The sequence below is a fragment of the Piliocolobus tephrosceles genome, chromosome 10 (genome assembly GCF_002776525.5).
Source record: "Piliocolobus tephrosceles isolate RC106 chromosome 10, ASM277652v3, whole genome shotgun sequence".
Taxonomy (NCBI): Eukaryota; Metazoa; Chordata; class Mammalia; order Primates; family Cercopithecidae; genus Piliocolobus; species Piliocolobus tephrosceles.
In genome coordinates this window covers 51,661,637-51,682,719 of record NC_045443.1, presented here as the reverse complement: position 1 = coordinate 51,682,719, position 21,083 = coordinate 51,661,637, and the positions used below count along the sequence as shown (strand labels likewise).

Below are 21,083 nucleotides of genomic sequence, written 5' to 3'. Positions count from 1 at the left end.
TCATCTGGGTAGGTTTTTAAAAATAAATGTCTGGCTCTTTCACATTAATTGGTCTGGGATGGGAAGCTGGCATATGTCTTAAAAGCTCCCCAGATGATTCTAAGGTGCAGACAAGATTAAGAACCACTAGCCTATAAGAATGGCGTGAGCCTGGCTTCCATCAACACTTGGTTCTTTTTAGTATCTTAATCTGAACTGATGGCTGTGGAGCAAACTATTCTAGTAGGAAAAAAAGGAGGTGGGAGGCAGAGGGAGTAACAACAATAGACGCTCACAAATTAATCATGTAAAACGAAAATGTCCCTTGCCTGGCGCAGTGGATCACACCTGTAATCCCAGCACTTTGGGAGGCCAAGGCAGGCAGATTACCTGAGGTGAAGAGTTTGAGACCAGCCTGGCCAACATGGTGAAACCCCCATCTCTACTTAAAAAAAAAAAAAAAGCCGGGCGTGGTAGTGCCTGCCTGTAGTTCCAGCTTCTCAGGAGGCTGAGACAGGAGAATCACTTGAACCCAGGAGGTGGAGGTTGCAGTGAGCCCAGATCACGCCACTGCACTCCAGCACAGGCAACAGAGCAAGACTCCATCTCGAAAAAAAAAGAAGAAGAAAAAGAAAATGCCCCACTGATCGTTTTTACTAAAGCTACATTCAGTTTTTGTCAGGATAGTCCTCTCAAGTCCTATTTGGCCTCTACACCACTGAAATGCTGTAGAAATCCCAGTATCTCAGCACCCAGACTAATCTCCCAGACTGCCTCCTACACCTTGAACAGCACAGAATGTTTTGTCACATCTTTTACTTCTTGGTTTTGAAAAATATTACCACCAGATCTACTTGTAGTGTCAATGCCTTCCTTTTTTTGTGTAACCTTCAAAGGCCACAAGTCCCTTTTCTCTATAATGCCTTCCCAGGTCATTTCAGGCTCCATCAATTTTTTTCCTTACAGGAATTTACAGTCTCTACCACTTTTTTTGGCATCTTTTGTACTATTAAACCTTTCATCCACTTTGAGACTCGTTTTTCTAAGCACTTTGGGGACAAGAACTGCAGCTTACACTTTTTTTCCCCAGAACAAAGCCTCACATTACGTTTGGTTTTCCATTATCAAGTTGTAACCTTCCAGCCTTCTTGTCCTCTCCAACTCTTCATTGAGCTCTCTCCCCAACTCTAAAACTCGCTTTCATCAGACAGCAACAACCATCATCCTATCAAACATTCTCAGATAGTTAGTGCCTTTTGAATTTTGGGATTTTACAACACATTCTAAATAAGAACAGCCAGACACAAAATTCCTGTCCTTGGTGATTGTTTTGTGGCTGTACTGCCTATCTCCTTTATAATTCCTCTTCTCTTCCCTCAAAATCTAAATTACCTTTCTATCTAGACAACTTCTACAAACAAGGCTTCTTTCTAAGCAGCTCCCCAACTCTAACCAGTTCCATCAGTCCCATTCCCTCAGGTGCCCATTTCTTTTCCTTTTTTTTTTTTTTTTTTTTTTTGAGACGGAGTCTCAGTCTGTCGCCCAGGCTGGAGTGCAATGGTGCAATGGCGCGATCTTGGCTCACTGCAACCTCCGCCTCCCGGGTTCAAGCAATTCTCCTGCCTCAGCCTCCCGAGTAGCTGAGATTACGGGCACTCGCCATCACGCCCAGCTAATTTTTGTATTTTCAGTAGAGATGAGGTTTCACCATGTTGGCCAGGCTGGTCTTCAACTCCTAAGGTAATCCCAGGTGCCCATTTCTAAGTGCTCATTTGCCTTTTCTAAGATGGCCACCACAAAACCCGGGGAAAGAAATGCAAGCTCCACCCTCTCAAGGCCACTGTTGTTCTGGGGGCCAGGGAAGGATACACCCAAGGACAGGGTGCCCAAGGAGGAGATCCTAGTGGGAAAGGGTCATCTGGGAGCTGACCCTAGGGGCTCACAAGTGAGCTCCACAGCTGAGTCCCCGGCCCCACACTTGGCCAGAGCCGAGGCTGCCAATCACAGGAAGTGCCGGCCCCCCGCCCCACCTCCCAACGTTACGCGCCGGAAGTGACCGTTGCTGGGGAGTGCGTGGGAGGAAGGTGACTGTGAGGAAGGTGTGTGTCCACCAAGGTAAGGAAAGGCATCCCTGGGCGCCCCTAAGCAATTCCTCTTTTGCGTACAGGGATACCTTCACCTTCTAATATTCTCTTTTCCCTTTTCTGCCAGTAGCCTTCAGCCTTGTGGGCTCTCAGTGCAGCTATTTTGGCTACCAGCCGGTTTCGCTACATCGCCCACTCGAGGGCCTTCTTGGCGACTTTTCTACGTTCTTTTTAAGTTAACCACCTCCATCACTTTCTCTTATTTAGTCTCATTGATTAAATCTGTGATTTTGTTGTTGTTGTTGTTGTTGTTGTTGCTGTTTAAAGGAAGAAAAATGATTCTTTTACTAAGGCCCGGAATTCTGTTAAGCGTTTAACCAATAGCCGCCGACTACATCCATCCCCTAAACTTGATTGCTTCCGTGTAGCTTGTCTATTTCACCATGATCTAGTAGTAGGGAAAAGGTAAAGAATCCCCTGTTAACAGTTTGATGTGGAAGATACTTGAAACGGACACGGCTAAGTGATAGTACTGTGAATTCCAGTGCCCCAGTGTACTGTAATTCGTCCTTTTGTCCGGAAAGAATAGGTTGGCTTCCTACAAGCTGCTGAATCTGGTGCTCATCACTTAAAATCAAGAAACATACTTGGTTCTTCCTTCCAAAACTCTTATTTTTAATGAAAAAAGTATGAAGTAACTATGTATAAGTGAAACATGTCCAGAAAGACGGTGGGGATTTCTTGATCCAAACATAAACATGGAAAATATTTTTAAGACAAATTCACTAATGATTGTCATTAACAAATGGGCTCTGCAGCAAAAAAAACTAGAGTTCTAGCTGATTACTTGTATTTCCTATCATAGGTTCCAAAGCTGCTTATGTCATAGAATGGGGGTGGGGGGAGTTGTGAGGAGTGTAGAATTGTGTGAGGGGCCAAAGGAGAGCATGCTCTAGAGACAGACAATTTTCAGAAGTTTCCTATGGGGATGGTTTTATATACATTTAGGTTTTTCCCACAATAATAAATTTATTTAGTCTCGGTGCTCAATAGAAGAGATTTCTAATAGAAGAGGATTCAAACTATGAAACCATTTCTCTTTTAATCTTTCACATTCTTGTTACAGATTTGTTCTCTTGTGACTCTGTTATCCATAATATGGACAGTTCTTGAGTCCTAACATTCAGAGATTTTCCCTCAGTCCATAGAGGGAATGAGTATTAATTGGAGAAGCTTAAAGTATTGCCACTTTAGCACTGAATATTGGGACGAGAGGAGGTGAAACCTCACTAGAAAAAGGGACAATGTCAGTGTGGCCCTTCCTGATCATGTTTAAGAAAAGTCATGAAAATGGTGAACTAGTGTTTCCAATCATATTGGAAGAGTTAAGTGTATACTGTCTATCAAAGACTTCCAGCATTTCCAGGTCCTAGAGAGGAACAAGACTGATAACCTGCCTATGTGTATTTTTAGGAACCCAAGAGGAAAGCTTTATAATAGAACACTATTTCTGCGTTTATGTATAAGGGGTTTTTTTTGTTTTTTTTAAAGACAGGATCTCACTCCATTGCCCAGGCCAGAGTGCAATGGCACGAACCTCATAGCTCCTGGGCTCAAGCGATCTTCCTGCCTTTGCCTCCTGAGTAGCTGGGACTACAGGCACATGCCTCCATGCCTGGCTAAGTTTGTTTTTTTGTTTGTTTGTTTTTGGGGTGGGGGGATTGTTTTGTTTTTTGTAGAGACATAGTCTTGCTTTGTTGCCAGGCTAGTCTCAAACTCCTGTCTTCAAGTGATCCTCCTGCCTCAGCCTCCCAAAGTGCTGGGATTAGAGGTGTGAGTGACCACGCCCGGCCCTTATGCATAAGTTTAAATGACAGTATTCTTGTGGTCTTGACTTGCCCCCTCTAATGTTAAATATTATATTAATATTTATATTATAATCAATATTATATTAATAGTGTCAAACCCTAATAGATGCTAAACAGTGACAGGCATTTAAGTAATAGCACTTAAGGTAGACATCTTGCCACCCAAATACAGCTTAAATTTGAACTATAGGAGTCATATTTGGTTTTTCTTAACTATTTGGTAGGCCCTAGAATTTATTCCAAGAATGTGAATTAGGCCATGATGTTAAAATGATTCCAAGAAGTATGCTTTAAAGAGAAGAAAATATTGGGGGAAGTGGGGAAAGTAAAGGTTTCTTATATTGAACTTGGGTAGTTTCAAATCCAGAAGTGACTCCACTTCTTAGGGTTACCTTTTGGTACATTTTATTTCTGATTTCCTGAACTACACTTTTGTTTTTTCCAGCACTTGGATTCAGCTCCTTCGTTTCCAACATGGAAGAAACTTACAGTATGTACTCCTTGTTGCTTTTAGAAAATAAGTTAAATCATTTACATATAGTTTTATATCTGACAAGACTTTTAGTATGTGGGAAAAAGTCAGACTTCTCCGCTGCTGAGGAGGAAAAGTCTGTGTAATATTACCCAAATTTGAAATAAGGTACATGAAAATTCAGAAAAGAGGTATGAGAAGTCATAAAGCTTTGAAAAGGCCACAGTTAGGACACCTTTATTAGACTATTAAATGAAGCAGGACTTCACCTTCTTGTATATATGACACAGGGATAGTAACTTCTTTCTATTTTGAGGAGTAATATACTTATATAATAATGTTGATGTACATTAGTTTTTAGGATAAGAAATCTGGGAAGGATTCTATTTCTCAAGTGATCCACGAACCTTAGATGGCCCCAGAAATCAAAGCGGAGTCAGCACCTGGAATCATACAGCGTAGAACCAAAAGGGACTTGAAAAATCATTTATTACAACAAAGAAAATAGAACCTAGATTAATTTGCCCAAGTTTACATAGTTAGGGACAGAGTCAGAACCAGAGTCTTCTATATTGTTTACACCTAGTACCCTACATGATACCACAGGCTCTGATATCTAGGTTCTGACCACATTTGAGAAATATCTGAGTTTATGCCTGTGGATAAAACTTGTCAACAGTACCTACTTTTTCTTCCTACTTTGCTGTCTTGGTCAGAATCTCATTATAATTAAAAATCCCAACTAAAGGATATTTCAGTCCCATTCTACCCTCTAGGAAGAGTCCGGTGGAGAGCTGTATCTCCAAAATACAGAAACTACTTAGAAATAATCTTTATTAAATATCTAGAACACAGTGGTTCTCAAACTTTAGCATGTAGCAGAATCACCTGGAAAGCTTGTTGAAACAGATTGCTGGGTCCCACCTGCAGAATTTCTAATTCAAAAGGTCTGGTATCTGAGAATTTGCATTTCTAACAAGTTACCAGGTGATGCTGATCTGAGGACCACACTTTTGAGAAAAGGGATCCCCTGCCCCTTAATTTTTCTTAAAGTTTTTTTTGTTTTGTTTTTTGTTTTGTTTTGTTTTGAGACAGAGTCTTGCTCTGCCACCCAGGCTGGAGTGCAGTGGCACGATCTCGGCTCACTGCAACCTCCACCTCCTGGGTTCAAACGATTCTTCTGCCTCAGCCTCCTGAGTAGCTGGGGTTCCAGGCGCCTGCCACCATGCCCAGCTAATTTTTGTATTTTTAGTAGAGACGAGGGTTCACCATGTTGGCCATGCTGGTCTCAAACTCCTGACCTCGTGATCTGCGTGCCTCGGCCTCCCAGAGTGCTGGGATTAGAGGCGTGAGCCACCACACCCAGCTTTCTTAAAGTGTTTTTATTTAAGATGTGAAATTCCTGAGCCAGGTGCAATGGCTCATGCGTGTAATCCCAGCTACTCAGGCAGCTGAGGCAGGAGAATCACTTGAGCCTAGGAGTTAGAGGTTACAGAGAGCTATGATCACACCACTGCACCCCAGACTGGGTGACAGAACAAGACCCTGTCTCTCTCTCTCTCCCTTTTTTTTTTTTTTTTTTTTTTTGAGAAGGAGTCTCACTCTGTCACCCAGGCTGGAGTGCAGTGATGTGATCTCAGCTCGCTGCAACCTCGGCCTCCTGGATTCAAGCGATTCTCCTGCCTCAGCCTCCCAAATAGCTGGGACTACAGGTGCATGCCACAATGCCTGTCTAATTTTTATATTTTTAGTAAAGATGGAGTTTCGCCATGTTGGCCAGGCTGGTCTAGAATTCCTGGCCTCAAGTGACCCACCCACTTCAGCCTCCCAAAGTGCTGGGATTACAGGCATGAGCCACTACGCCCTACCTACCCTGTCTCTTGAAAAGAAAAAAGGCTGGGCGTGTTGGCTCATGCCTGTAATCCCAGCACTTTGGGCGGCCAAGGCAGGTGGATCACAAGGTCAAGAGATCGAGACCATCCTTCCCAACATAGTGAAGGTCAAGAGATCGAGACCATCCTTCCCAACATAGTGAAACCCCATCTCTACTAAAAATACAAAAATTAGCTGGGCCTGGTGGCATGCACCTGTAGTCTCAGCTACTTGGAAGGCTGAGGCAGGAGAATTGCTTGAACCCAGGAGGTGGAGGTTGCAGTGAGCCAAGATCACGCCACTGCACTCCAGCCTGGCGACAGACTGAAACTCCGTCTCAAAAAAATTAAAAGAAAAAAGAATGTGAAGTCCCTGTATGGTATATGTATATACTTATTCTTGGAAGCATACTACTCTGTATTAAATTAGAAAACAACGTCTCCCCTTTCTGTCTCTTAGTTCTTTGCTACTTTTTTTCAGCCATATTTTTTTTTCTTAAATATCACCTGGGAGTGTGTTGGAAATGGACAATTGCAGGCCTCATCCCATACCTGCTGAATCAGAATCAGCACTTTAACACAGTCCCTAAGTGATGTAACACCTGGAGAGTAAGTTAAAGTTTGAGAAACACTGCCTTAGACTATATTTTCCCAAATTGACCTGGATTTCCAGCTTAATCTTATAGATTCCTGAACATCTCTGTCTTCTCTCTTTGAACTGTACCTCTTAGCTGATGATACTTTTGTCAGGCATAGTTCCTTATTTCCATGAAGTTTCCTCCATTTCTCACCATGGGTTCTGGTCCCTACCCAAATATGAGTAACAGCTGAGTCTGTGCTTTTAGAGGAAGCTTGTCAAATAGACCTACTTTGTTTACCAAAGTAAATTATATTCCCAAGAAGCCAGACATAAATTTGTAGAGCAGTTTGATAGTATTTATTACAACTTTTAATGCACAGACACTTCAATGCAATACTCTTAGGTGTATATCAAAGAGAAATAATCATACATTGGCTGGGCGCGGTGGCTCATGCCTGTAATCCCAGCACTTTGGGAGGCTGAGGTGGGCAGATCACAGGAGGCTAGGAGTTCAAGACCAGCCTGACCAACATGGCAAAACCCTGTCTCTACTAAAAACACAAAAAATTAGACAGGTGTGCCTGTAATCGCAGCTACTTGGGGGTTGGAGGCACAAGAATGACTTGTACCCAGGAAGCAGAGGTTGCAGTGTGCCAAGAACACACCACTGTACTGTCCAGCCTGGGCAACAGAGAGAGACCCTGTCTCAAAGAAAAAGAAATACTCATACATGCACAAAGAAGAATAAACCAGATTGTTAGTCACAGCATTGTATATAATAGTAAAAACTGGGCCAGGCGCCGTGGCTCACTTTGGGAGATTGTAATCCTAGCACTTTGGGAGGCTGAGGCAGGTGGATCACCTGAGGTCAGGAGTTCGAGACCCACCTGGCCAGTCTCTACTAAAAATACAAAAAAATTAGCCAGGCATGGTGACAGGCACCTGTAATCCCAGCTACTTGAGAGGCTGAGGCAGGAGAATCTCTTGAACTCAGGAGGCGGAGATTGCAGTGAGCTGAGATTGCACCATTGCACCCCAGCCTGGGCAACAAGAATGAAGCTCTGTCTCAAAAAAAGTAAAATCTGGAAACAACCTAAATGTCCATTCATAAGAAAATCAGTTAAAAATTTGGTACATCCAGGGCCGGGCGCGGTGGCTCAAGCCTGTAATCCCAGCACTTTGGGAGGCCGAGACGGGCGGATCACGAGGTCAGGAGATCGAGACCATCCTGGCTAACCCGGTGAAACCCCGTCTCTACTAAAAAATACAAAAAACTAGCCGGGCGAGGTGGCGGGCGCCTGTAGTCCCAGCTACTCGGGAGGCTGAGGCAGGAGAATGGCGTAAACCTGGGAGGCGGAAGTTGCAGCGAGCTGAGATCCGGCCACTGCACTCCAGCCTGGGTGACAGAGCGAGACTCCATCTCAAAAAAAAAAAAAAAATTTGGTACATCCATATGCAGCAATGAAATATTTCTTGTGTGTACTGACTTGGAAGGAACTCCAAGATACATTAAGTGAAAAGAAAAAAAAGCAAATTGCAAGATAGAAGATACAGGAAATGGCCGGGCATGGTGGCTCATACCTGTAATCCCAGTACTTGGGGAGGCTGAGGTGGGCGGATCACCTGAGGTCAGGAGTTCAAGACCAACCTGACCAACATGATGAAACCCCATCTCTACTAAAAATACAAAAATTAGCTGGGCGTGGTGGCAGATGCCTATAATCCCAGCTGCTCAAGAGGCTGAGGCAGGAGAACCGCATGAACCCAGGCAGTGGAGGTTGCAGTGGGCCAAGATCGTGCCACTGCACTCCAGCCTGGGTGACTCTGTCTCAAAAAAAGAAAAAGTACAGGAAATTCTGTCACATGCTATAACATGGATAAACCTTGAGGACCTTAGGCTAAGTGAAATAGGCTAGTCACAAAAAGAAAAAGACTATGATTTCACATATATGATGTATCTAGTCAAACTCACCAAAACAAAAAAGTAGAATGGTGGTTGCCGGGAGCTGGGGGGAGGGTGGGGAATGGAGAGCTGATATTTAATGGGTATAGAGTTTCAGTTTAGTAAAACAAAAAACTTTTGGAGACTAGTTGCACAACAATGGGAATATGTTAATACTTAACACTATTGAACCTGTATACTTAAAAATCGTTAACATGGTAAATTTTATATGTGTTTTTAATCACAATTAAAGATTTTTGTCCCAGCTACTCCAGGGGCTGAGGCACAAGAATTGCTCGAACCCGGGAGGTGAAGGTTACAGTGAGCCACTCCAGCCTGGGCAATAGAACAAGACTCTGTCTCAAAACAAAACAAAAAAAAAACAGATTTTTAAATTTAAAAAAAAAAAATTTTAATTTAGAAAGCCAGATTAAAGTTGACCTAAATTGCTGGAAACCAGGAAGTAAAGCATTACAATGAGAAGCTCTCATTATCAACTCTGACATATGCTACTATATGGACAGTATAATATACATGAATCATAAGGTACCATCCAGTCTATCAGCTGCTGACATGGCCTAACATTTGCTAGTGATGGGAATGGATTAAATGAGGGGAAACTAACAAGAATTTCATCTGTAAATTCTCCCTGGTTGTCCTGAAGCTTCAGAAATATGAAAACATTGCTGGTCAAGAAGAGCCTGGTTGGCATAATAAGCCTGCCTGTCCTTTAAGACAGTTCCTTCTATTCATTCTGTCCTTCAAGTCACCTTTCTGGTTCATTTGCATCACGATCATGGTTAGCAATTTATTCCATGTTTACCACTCTTCCAGTGAAACTGTCTGTTTCAATTCCCCACTGGCTTCTGATTTTCATAGCAGTCTCCTGGTTTATAAGCTTCTTATCAAATATGAATTGTTTATCTTATTTCACTTTTATCATTGCCTTCAGGGGTGGCAAGAGCAATTTATTAGGTTGCCTCTTGTCTTCATAATATACCAGAATGTGCTTAACCATTTAATTTCCCTTCCTTAACCAGGCTTGTTAAAATTTGGGGCTCAGCCTGGGCATGTTGTATAACCTAAGGGTTGTTTTAAATAGCATTTTATAGTTTAGGGGCTTTCTTTCACGCAGCAGTTCCACATGTCTGCAGTTGTCTTAACCTCAGGAGGTTCTGTTTTTGCACATTGTTCTATTTTTTTAGCTGGCTAATGTAGTAGTCACTAGATTAAAGAATTCTCTATTTTGTTCTCACATGTGTTCCAAAATATGAAAAGTAAAAACTACCTGTCTGATAACAGTATTGGTTTCATTTGAGAGGTAATTAGAGTAACTGAGATTGGGAATTACTTATAGGAGTAAGTTAAAGCAAACAGATGAAAAAGAAATCTTCTATCCACTAATATTTTTCAAGCTTCCACAAAACATAACTGATATAGGGCAGTGCTTACCAACTTTTTTTGTGTCAGGGGATACTAGTGATAGATCAAAATACTAGTGAAGGGGATTAACTACCCCCAACTTGCCTGTGGAAATGGGGGGTGAGGGATGGCTTGAACTAGCAGTGGGCCCCCAAATCAGTGTATTAGCACACCAGCAATCCATTTCAACTTCAGCATACTAGTTGGGAGGCTCTAGATAGAATAGCTAGAGAATAGGAATAACCCTGAATTAGCACTTTTAGAAAAGAAAAAGAGGATGACATTTTATTTAACTTTTTGTTCTGTAATAAGAGTAACCAGCAATGAAAGCACTATGTTCAATTCAATATGAAACTGAGACTTCATCCTGAGATTTCTGATTCTGCTGAACTTAGATTCAGAAATATTTTAAATGTGTAGTCACCCTTTTTTTTAATCCAAGTTTTCTTTAGACTATATTGTTCTATTATTACAGTCTCTTGAAAAAATCCAGTGTGCCTGGAATGCTGTAGTTTTACAAGAGCCTGTTATTGTTTTACCTACTGAAATACTTCTCTCTTTCAGCTGACTCCCTGGACCCTGAGAAGCTATTGCAATGCCCCTATGACAAAAACCATCAAATCAGGGCTTGCAGGTTTCCTTATCATCTTATCAAGTGCAGAAAGGTAGGGTCATAATTTGCCCTCTGACGCCCTCCTGAGTTCTTTTAAAAGGCCGTATTTTATAAACATCAAATAATTTTATCATAAATGTTTTAATTGATTGCCAGAATTGTTTTGGGAATCTACCTCTCTTAAATACCAACATTTATAGAAAGGCATTTGTTCATTCCTTAAGATAAATTTTTTCTTGTTTTGGTTTTCTTCCCATTAACTAGTGACAAAGAACCCTTTATAAATAGCATCTCTAGAGTCTTCTTACCCTTTGTAAAACAGAATAATTTTTGCTAACAATGAGAAATCCCGCCTATCTTGTAAATTTGATGTAGTCATCGGCCTAACAATGATTGAGTGCTATAATTCACTTTTTCTGATTATTTTGTTTAGAAATTTTAGAGCTTGAACAGCTAGAAGTTAGCCCAAGAAAAATTATTCCTAAAAATAACTGTATCTCCAAGTTTCAACAATAAACATCTTTAAAAAAATAATAAGGATTTTCTTTCTGGTCACTCTTGTATAGACTTAGCTGATATAAACTACTTTCATGCTACATTAATTGAGACATTTTGACAATGTTGTTAGAATGCTGATACAGAAGCCAAAATTCTGCTAGAATTTATGCTTGGAAAGCAATTGAGGTATTTAATCCAAACTGCATACAATTCAGCTTTAACATCCTTTGAAAAGTACTTGTAATCCTGGAAACATAATTTATCTTTGTTATTTCTCCAGCTCCTTTTAATCTTGAGAGCAAGTATCCCTTAACATTAAACCTGGAGAGTATGGATCAGCAGATACCACTACCACATTGTCCCCTCTAGGCTCTCAGACATTTCCCAAATGGAGCCAAGTGGTAAAAAGAAGACACTATCATAACTCCCCTCTTCTAATGTTCTTAATCTTTGGCCACAAAACCTTTGTATTGAATGCCTGATACCACTTATGAAAATGATGGAAGGCCGGGCGCGGTGGCTCAAGCCTGTAATCCCAGCACTTTGGGAGGCCGAGACGGGCGGATCACAAGGTCAGGAGATCGAGACCATCCTGGCTAACATGGTGAAACCCCGTCTCTACTAAAATACAAAAAATTAGCCGGGCGTGTTGGCGGGCGCCTGTAGTCCCAGCTACTCGGGAGGCTGAGGCAGGAGAATGGCGTGAACCCAGGAGGCGGAGCTTGCAGTGAGCTGAGATCCGGCCACTGCACTCCAGCCTGGGCGACAGAGCGAGACTCCGTCTCAAAAAAAAAAAAAAAAAAAAAAAAGAAAATGATGGAGATGCCTGCAAGTTTCTCACACCTATATATTTTTCCAGCCTTCTCCCTGCTTCATAATTATTTTTTACTTTTTCAAGTTTCATTTATGATGTATGTTTTCTTTTCCTAATAAATTTCTTAATTGCTGGTATATTTGCCATAGGATATAGGTGATACTAAACCCTTTGTTTTGTTTTAAAATAAGGAACTTGATCAGCAAAGTAGACTCTATCATTTGGATTTTTCCTTAGTGAAATAGCTAAAATAAAGGTCAAATTGTTCAGAGATTCATTTCAGGCATCATTACTTTAAGTAAGCGTCACTGTGTTAATCTGAAAAATCATTGGTTTGCCTCTTCTGCGGCTCCCTTCCAACAGCTATTTTCCAGCACTATTGTATTGCAATGGCAGGGACACTACTGCAATGCAGACTCAGAGTGTATTTTAGTGTTACTATTCATCCTGAATATCAGCTTTCAAAGACATCCAGAGAGCTCTCTCATTACGGGCTGTGCTGCCTGAATCCTGTGACTCTGAGAAATAAACAGCAGGGAAAGATATTGTTCAAATACCCAATCCTAAATTCATTGTTTAGCTCTACATAAAGCACTTAAACCCCAATATCTGTGTTGTCAGTCTCTACAATCATAACAAAAAGACTTATGTTTCGATGATTTTGAAGTAATTGTCTATAAGAACAATAAATAATTCCCTCTTAGTTTTTTACTATGAGTTTGTTATAGTTAAGCCAGAAGTTTATTGAGGAAATTTAGGAGAGGCATTTGTAGAATAAGGCTTAGCTACTCCCCGTTGACTTTAAGAGATTCAAAGAACTAACAGATCCCTTAATTTTGGTTCCACAGAATCATCCTGATGTTGCAAGCAAATTGGCTACTTGTCCCTTCAATGCTCGCCACCAGGTTCCTCGAGCTGAAATTAGTCATCATATCTCAAGCTGTGATGACAGAAGTTGTATTGAGCAAGATGTTGGTAGGACTCACTATCTCAAATGTTTCAGTACTGGAGGGTAGCTCCTTCAGATTTGTATTATGCTACGTTGTCGGCTTGATTTTTGGCTTTCATTGTTTCAGAAGAACAATACTTTTCCACCTTTAAGATTTGTATCATGGCAGCAATAGGTTTTCAGATTGTACATGTCATACTGTTTTCTCTCCTAAACAGCCTAGTTCATTTTACTAATAATTCATCTAAAAATAAATCTTTTATTGCCATAAATATGGTAAACATTTTTGTTTCTCCTTTTCTTTCTTCTGTCAGCAAAGAGATAAGATCCCTCTGTTTAGCTTTTATACTATCCATTTTTCAGAAATAAAGACCCAACAGGCTACCCTGCAACCTTTTAAGCTGCTAGCCCCTTTGAACACAATAACTTGGCAGTATCCCCCTCTTATGTCCAATCTTTATTGTCTTACAGTCAACCAAACCAGGAGCCTTAGACAAGAGACTCTGGCTGAGAGCACTTGGCAGTGCCCTCCTTGTGATGAAGACTGGGAAAAAGGTGAGCTGCCTCTACATCTTTTTCTTCACAATGTCTAAATCTCAAGGCATTTGCTTAAGACAGAAGGAAGATTTTCCTTTTTTATGAACATACCATGTTGTTCAGAATGCCTTATTATTTTTATTGGGCCCCAAACGAGCACATTTGTATCGCTGTGCAGACACGTGGAACAGCCGATCCCTCTTGATTGGAAAAAGCACTTCTTTACGTCTGTTTTTTTCCATAAATTGTGTTGTACCATCTGTGTTTGATTGTTACTAGGCACGTTTATTATTATTTATGTTGCTTGTGTTTATATCCTTCAATTAAATTCTTGCTACTGTGTCACTTAGGCAGGGTACTTGATCAATTTTTACTTGCTTCTGCAAAACGTAGGTGTATTATTTCCCATCTTATAAATTAAACCAACATGAACTGCTGGTGTCTTATCTAGTAGTACCACAAACTATGTTTTGCTTCCTTTGACAGATTTGTGGGAACAGACCAGCACCCCATTTGTCTGGGGCACAACTCACTACTCTGACAATAACAGGTAAATGAAATGGTCTCAACCCAGCATGGCCTCCCAAAATCAGGGTGTTCTGTTACCGAGAGAAGCCACCAGAACATGAATTGATCACTTTCTTTAACGATGTTCCTTGATGGTAGTTTAGTCTAGATATTGCTTTGTCGTTTTTCATATTTATTCCTTGATTCATAAAAAGGTCATGTGCTTTGTGCCAATCATTAGGGATACAAAAATACATTATCGTTTAGCAAGGGAAACAGTGGCCCCAGACTTCCATGTGTCTTAGTTATGTTTTTTGCTAGGTTTACATTATTTTAATGCTTTGAAAAAATTCTCCCACTATACCACTTGGGTCATTTTTACTTTAGGTAACTAGTGTATAAGGAAAAAGTAGTCTTAAAAATTCTTTATTTGAGATTAGAAAATCCAGAGTACCTATTAGGAAAGAATATGCATCTCTTCTTCCCACTGATTTTATATCTAATTTATTTTTTTAGAGACAGGGACTCTGTTGACCAGGCTGGAGTGTAATGGCATGATCATGGCTCATTGCAGGCTCTACCTCCTGGGCTCAAGCAATCCCCCAGGCCTCTCAAATAGCAAGGACTATAGGGACCCACCACCACACCTAGCTAATTCTTTATTTTTAGCAGAGACAAGGTCTCACTATGTTGCCCAGGCTGGTCTCAAACTCCTGGCCTCAAGTGATCCTCCTCACTCTGCCTCCCAAAGTGTTGGGATTACAAGCCTGAGCCATCATGCCCAGCTCTAACTGACAACTAGAAGATTTCTGGCCAGGCACAGAGTAGCTCATGACTGGAGGCCAAGGTGGGAGGATCACTGAGGCCAGGAGTTCAAGATCAACATGAGCAACACAGTGAGATCCTGTCTCTACAAAAAATTTTTAAAAAACAAAATAAGCTGGGCATGGTGGTGGATGTCTATAGTCTCACCTACTTGGGAGGCTGAGACCAGAGGATCACTTAAGCCCAGGAGATCGAGGCTGCAGTGAGCCATGATCATGCCACTGCACTCCAGCCTGGGTGACAGAAAGAGTCCTTGTCCTAAATAAAATAAAAATGAATGAAACTATTTCTCATTAACACCAGTACTCAAACCTTGGAAGATCAAGTTTCAAACCCAAATGAGAATACTTCTGGTTTAGGAAATGAAGGAATAAGATGCTATACTTCACTTTTTTCCCCAAACAGAATGTTTATCAAATTTTTACTTTTTAACTACTGAGGTCAGTAAATAATTTTAAGTGTATACTATTATGTGCATTAAGATAGAAAAACTTAAAATGAATTCCATTGGCTACAACTTTTAATTTTACCTCAGTCAAAGATTTGCTGCTTTTGGTTTGGTTGCCTTAGCACTTTGTTTTATCTCTTATGTTTATTGAGTGAGTTGATGAGCCTGTCATACAGCTGAACAGTAGATGGCATTGCTGTTTATCTCAATTTCTAGAAAATGAAAATGGTTAGACCCATCTTAATGCCTGTACAGAACAGGGAGCTTTCCAGAGAAGTAAGTGGTAATCATTCTAATTGCCGGAATGTTTTGATGGAAATGTGTTTACATTTCAGATGAATGTAGGTTGTTGTTTTTCCCCAAATTACAAAAAACACATTTTGATTATCTTACGTGTGCCTGCTTGAATGATACTGATCTGCCGACATAGCCAAATTCATCTTTTTGCAGCCCTGCAAGCAATATAGTTACGGAACATAAGAATAACCTGGCTTCAGGCATGCGCGTTCCCAAATCTCTGCCGTATGTTTTGCCATGGAAAAACAGTAAGTGAAACAGAGGCAAAATAGTTTTACTCTTTTCATTGTGCTAAATACAGTTGATCTTGATTATTCAGACGTGTTCAGTCTGAACACCTTGGAAGGTGTTCCATGACCCTTAAAGTGAGTGCCTTCTTAAATTTTATGCCCTAAGCACCTTACTCAGTTCACCCTACTGACCCTGGTTAGGAGCAAGAAATTATGAACAGGAAAGTGTAAGATCACATAAGCCAAAAGAATATTTTCAAAACGGGGTGACCACTGACATCAAATACCATGAGAAAATTTGGGAACCAATAAAAAGGTTGATGATTTGGGCTAGGAGGAAGTCATCCCTGATTTTTTTCAAGGCATAATATTAATAGAGAATTTGGATCAGAAATTGGATTGTGAGGGCCTAAATGGAAATGAGTAGAGAGAAAATGAAAGTCATAAGTCATAAGAACCAGCATAAAGAATGGTATTCAGATGTCCTCCCCAGACTTCAGAGGTCATGCTGGGTAAACAAGTACGAAATTTGTATCATATTACCCTCATAATGAAATTTCCACATAGGGAACACCCAAGATACTGTCATTTTTACTTAATACAAACTTTCTTTTCCAATGTTGCCCCTAGATTCAGATTCTCTTGATTTCAGTCTGTGCTACTGTTTGAGCTAATTTTTAGATGGCTAGAGGATTCACTTTAAAACATTTTTCCCTGGATACTTGCATTTCCCAAAACATGAAGTCACCAAATTATATGTCAAAAGGCTTGATAGGTAAAGGTCTATTTTCTCTTCCCATGCCCTTGAATGAAATCTGATTATTAATATTAAATTCTTCTACTTTTATATTATAATTCAGTATACCCAGGAATAAGTCATTTGTATTTGGTAAGAATAGGGGATGGAGTGAATTTCAATTGTCATGGTGTATTTATTTTGAAATATTTCTACTTGTAGATGGAAATGCACAGTAACTGAATACCTATCTCATCAAGTAAGTGTTTCAATTTTATTTCACTATCTCTTCAGATGGTAGCAAGATTTAACTGGACATAAAGCAATTTGGGTCCAATTTTCTTTCAGATTATGGTATCAAATTAAAGCTTTGTGTGTGCATGTGTTTTTTAAGTATATAGCCTCTGTTATGGCTTTACACTCTAATGAATAGGCATTTACTGGTTAAATTAGAATTCTGCTAACATGCCAAGTTGTTCTCTCTAACATTAGTACACATTGCCTTTTTTTTTTTTTAGTCAAAGTTGCATTCTAGATCTATCATGCCTCTTTTAATGGACTGAGATTAATCAGACAGCTGTGCTTCACTGCTCTGCAATTCATTCCCTGTGCAGTACAGTTTAATACTCATCAAAAAATTCATACTCTTTTTAATGAGCACTTAAAAGTTTTGGGTTTCTGGCCGGGCACGGTGGCTCATGCCTGTAATCCCAGCACTTTGGGAGACTGAGGCGGGCAGACCAGTTGAGGTCAGGAGTTGGAGACCAGCCTGGCCAACATGGTGAAACCCTGTCTCTACTAAAAATACAAAAATTAGCCGGGTGTGGTGGTGCATGCCTATAATCCCAGCTACTCGGGAGGCTGAGGCAGGAGAATCGCTTGAACTGGGAGGCAGAGGTTGCAGTGAGCCAAGATCACACCACTGCACTCCAGTCTGGGCCACAGGGTAAGACTATGTCTCAAAAATAAAATAAAATTTAAAAAATAAAAGTTTTGGGTTTCTAAGAGTCTTACACTGTTGATCTTATCTGAGTATTTGATTTAGCAGAACCTCACAAAATCTATGTGAAGAGACCAAAATCTCTCTCACTTTGCACAGATGAAGCCTTTCCTTTAGGTTACCCTAAGTGCCTGTGGCAGAGCGAAGTTTGATCCTTCAAATGTCGTCTTGGCTGAGGTTGCCCAGATACATTGCTTCTGGCAAAGAGAATGTTATAAAGCCTGAGAATGGGATTATATCCCAACTGTTTTGGAGTTAGTAGGCCCTCAGTGAATATTTATTGAATTAATGAATAATTGGCCTCTTGCATTCCAGTCTGTTCATTCTCTCTGAACAGTGAAGCAGATAAATCTGTGAGTTAGTTTCATTTTGTAGTAAAACTGATGTTTCTTCTGGTAAGAAGCAGAAAAGAGATGCTAAAAGTTAACATCCCTTAGCTATAAACAATAATACTTATCAGTTGCTTCTAGGTACCAGCCATTTTTCCTAGTAGATTCTGATGTCAAATTGTTAAATACGTTTGAAAGCCAGAAAATGGGATTTGGTCCCAGAAGGACGAGAGATACAACAGCACTGGGGTACATCAGGAAAGCAAACATTGAGTATGGTGGTATACACCTATCATCCCAGCTACTTGAGAGACTGAGACAGGAGGATCACTTGAGCCCAGGAGATCAAGGATATAGTGTACCATGACTGTGCCTGTGAATTGCCACTGTACTCTAGCCTCAGCAACACAGTGAGACCTTGTCTCTTAAAAAACAAAAGTAGGGAGGGCTGGGCACAGTGTCTCACACCTGTAATCCCAACATTTTGGGAGACCAAGGCAGGAGGATGGCTGGAGCCCAGGAGTTTAAGACCAGCCTAGGCAACATAGTGAAACCCTGACTCTTTAAAAAAAAAAAGTGGGGGGGATTGGAAGAGAAGCATACATTGAACAGACCTGGATAAATGGTGAATTTTGAGTTTCTCTCTGATATGCTATACAAAGTGTCTGCCATCAAACAATATGAATAGCTGTCTAGTAAAAATGGCTACTCGGCCGGGCGCGGTGCCTCAAGCCTGTAATCCCAGCACTTTGGGAGGCCGAGACGGGCGGATCACGAGGTCAGGAGATCGAGACCATCCTGGCTAACACAGTGAAACCCCGTCTCTACTAAAAAATGCAAAAAACTAGCTGGGTGAGGTGGCGGGTGCCTGTAGTCCCAGCTACTCAGGAGGCTGAGGGAGGAGAATGGTGTGAACCCAGGAGGCGGAGCTTGCAGTGAGCTGAGATCCCGCTACTGCACTCCAGCCTGGGCGCGACACAGCGAGACTCCGTCTTAAAAAAAAAAAAAAAAAAAAAAATGGCTACTCTAAGATAAAATCTAGGAGAAAGTTCTGTGTCTATAACTTAAGACCAGACCCTTCCCTCCTTTGGGACTTAACTCTTTGCAGTTAAACTCCTTACACACTAAAAATTTATTTTTCTGTGTAACTCCTGAGGAATCAGAAAAATAATTAGGTTAGATAAGAATCCTTAAGCAGCCACAGACCTTATCCTCTTAATAAAAATGAAGTTTGGGTTTTTTGTTTGTTTTTTGTTTTTGAGATGGAGTCTCACTCCCATCACGCAGGCTGGAGTGCAGTGGCGCAATCTCGGCTCACTGCAGCCTCCACCTCCTGGGTTCAAGCAGTTCTCCTTCCTCAGCCTCCCAAATAGCTGGGATTACAGGCATGCGCCACCACACCCGGCTAATTTTTGTATTTTTAGTAGAGATAGTGTTACACCATGTTGGCCAGGCTGGTCTCAAACTCCTGACCTCAGGTGATCCACCCGCCTTGGCTTCCAAATAGCTAGGATTACAGGCAGGAGCCACTGCGCCTGGCCATTAAGTATTATTTCCAATGCCTGTTGTTGCAGAATTCTCTGGTTTATTTGGAAGGGTACAAAAGAAATAAAAGATATGACTGTGCCCTTAAGGAACTTAAGTGTGGGTGAAATGTTTTTGAATGTACACACATGACAGGGGTTTGTTCACTTAGCACTTAATGTGTGTTATCCTATTTATGTTTTTATCAACAACTCCACTTTTTACTAGACAAGTACCTCAGAAGCAAGTAGTATCATACTAATTCTTGTCCCCTAATGTACATTGTAAAAGTTCAAAAACTATTTTTGAACTAATGAGTAAATACAGTATGTGAGAAAAAGATCAAGGTAAGTAAATTGGAGTTAATCCAGAATTATCTGAATCAATTTCCTGATATTCTCCTCACTTGTAAAACTCTTGACACAGAGTGTACATTGATTTCTGTATAGAATGTTTTTAATTCAATTAACAAGTTTCTCTGTGCTCAGTGGTACTAAAGAGTTAAGGGTCAGAAGGTACTTGGTGTTCTGCCATTAACAACAGCAGATTCCTCCGGCAGAACAAGATAATTTAATTGGGTTGTAGTTGTGTGGCCCATTGTCAGATGTAGTTGGTGCTTTTTTCATTGAAAAAAACTAAGAACTTTTTTTTCTCCATTTACTTGCAGATGCCAGACCCTAAAAGACTCTTGCTTCTTCCTGCTACCAGTGGGTTCTTCATTTTCCTCCTAATCTAATTATAGAATGATAAACTCTCTGTGACTTTCCAAACTGACAAGCACATTTTTTTCCTCCCCCCCTCCACTTGAATCCTCGTTTGATGCAAGTACCCTCATACTCAGAAGCTTCCAAATAAACCTTTGATACAGATTGCTTAATAGTTTGGTCAAGTACCTGCAGCCCCAAGATCGGAGATCACATCCAATTCCACATTAATGAACCATAATGATTAAAAGTTTTCTTAAAGGATCTAACTGAAATAGACAGGAAGCTTGTGTTAGAAAAAGAAACTGTATATTTCTCTGACACACATGGACCAAATTCCTTTTAGTGTTTTTAGCAATGGACTTTTTCTGATCAGTGCATCTGTTTATCCATTCTCTGAGATACTGATAACATTTATATAGCAAAATACTCCATTCTTATTTATAGTCTTTAGGACATCTTACTGCCTATTTCCAACCTAGGGTAGTTTTATTTATCTCCCCATATTCCAGCTAGAAATTGTACTAGCGGTCAATCTAAGTGTGGATTATGTAGGAATTAAGATTGGAATGGAGGGGAGGAAGTATACCTGTGAAGAAGAGATAGGCTTTCCACCTGTGTGTGAAATTTGATTAAACTTCAGAGTTTAAATGTGTAAAGGCCCTGCTGACTGCCCTGAGATACGTGTGTAATGACTTAGATTTCTGAAACACCCAAAGCTCTGGCTATCCTAGCATCTTGTGGATCCTTATAAGGAGACTTTATAATCTCCCCAGACCAGTTTTTTGTTTATTTGGATTATTTTTGGGTTTTGTTTTGTGTTTTGTTTTTTGTTTTTGAGATGGAGTTTCACT

General features: G+C 40.6%; 1 protein-coding gene across 2 annotated transcripts; it reads left to right on the top strand.

Moving 5' to 3' along the window:
* Positions 1 to 2,020: 2,020 nt before the first annotated feature.
* Positions 2,021 to 20,402, top strand: GTSF1 (gametocyte specific factor 1). 2 transcript variants are annotated; one of them, XM_023211279.2, is made up of 9 exons: positions 2,021 to 2,094; positions 4,377 to 4,421; positions 10,783 to 10,883; positions 12,992 to 13,118; positions 13,564 to 13,647; positions 14,116 to 14,179; positions 15,860 to 15,954; positions 16,895 to 16,931; positions 20,193 to 20,402. In XM_023211279.2, exons 2-8 carry the CDS (start codon positions 4,406 to 4,408, stop codon positions 16,909 to 16,911), a joined length of 504 nt encoding a protein of 167 aa, XP_023067047.1. In that variant the 5' UTR covers positions 2,021 to 2,094; positions 4,377 to 4,405; the 3' UTR covers positions 16,912 to 16,931; positions 20,193 to 20,402. The 2 variants fall into 2 exon arrangements, with proteins under 2 accessions (XP_023067047.1, XP_023067048.1); XM_023211280.1 differs by lacking the exon at positions 2,021 to 2,094 and adding an exon at positions 3,028 to 3,894.
* The last annotated feature ends 681 nt before the right edge of the window (positions 20,403 to 21,083 follow it).

Coding starts and splice junctions, on each gene's coding strand:
- GTSF1 (XM_023211279.2), top strand. Junction 10,884..12,991: donor ATCTTATCAAGTGCAGAAAG/GTAGGGTCATAA, acceptor TTGGTTCCACAG/AATCATCCTGATGTTGCAAG. Junction 13,119..13,563: donor TTGTATTGAGCAAGATGTTG/GTAGGACTCACT, acceptor ATTGTCTTACAG/TCAACCAAACCAGGAGCCTT.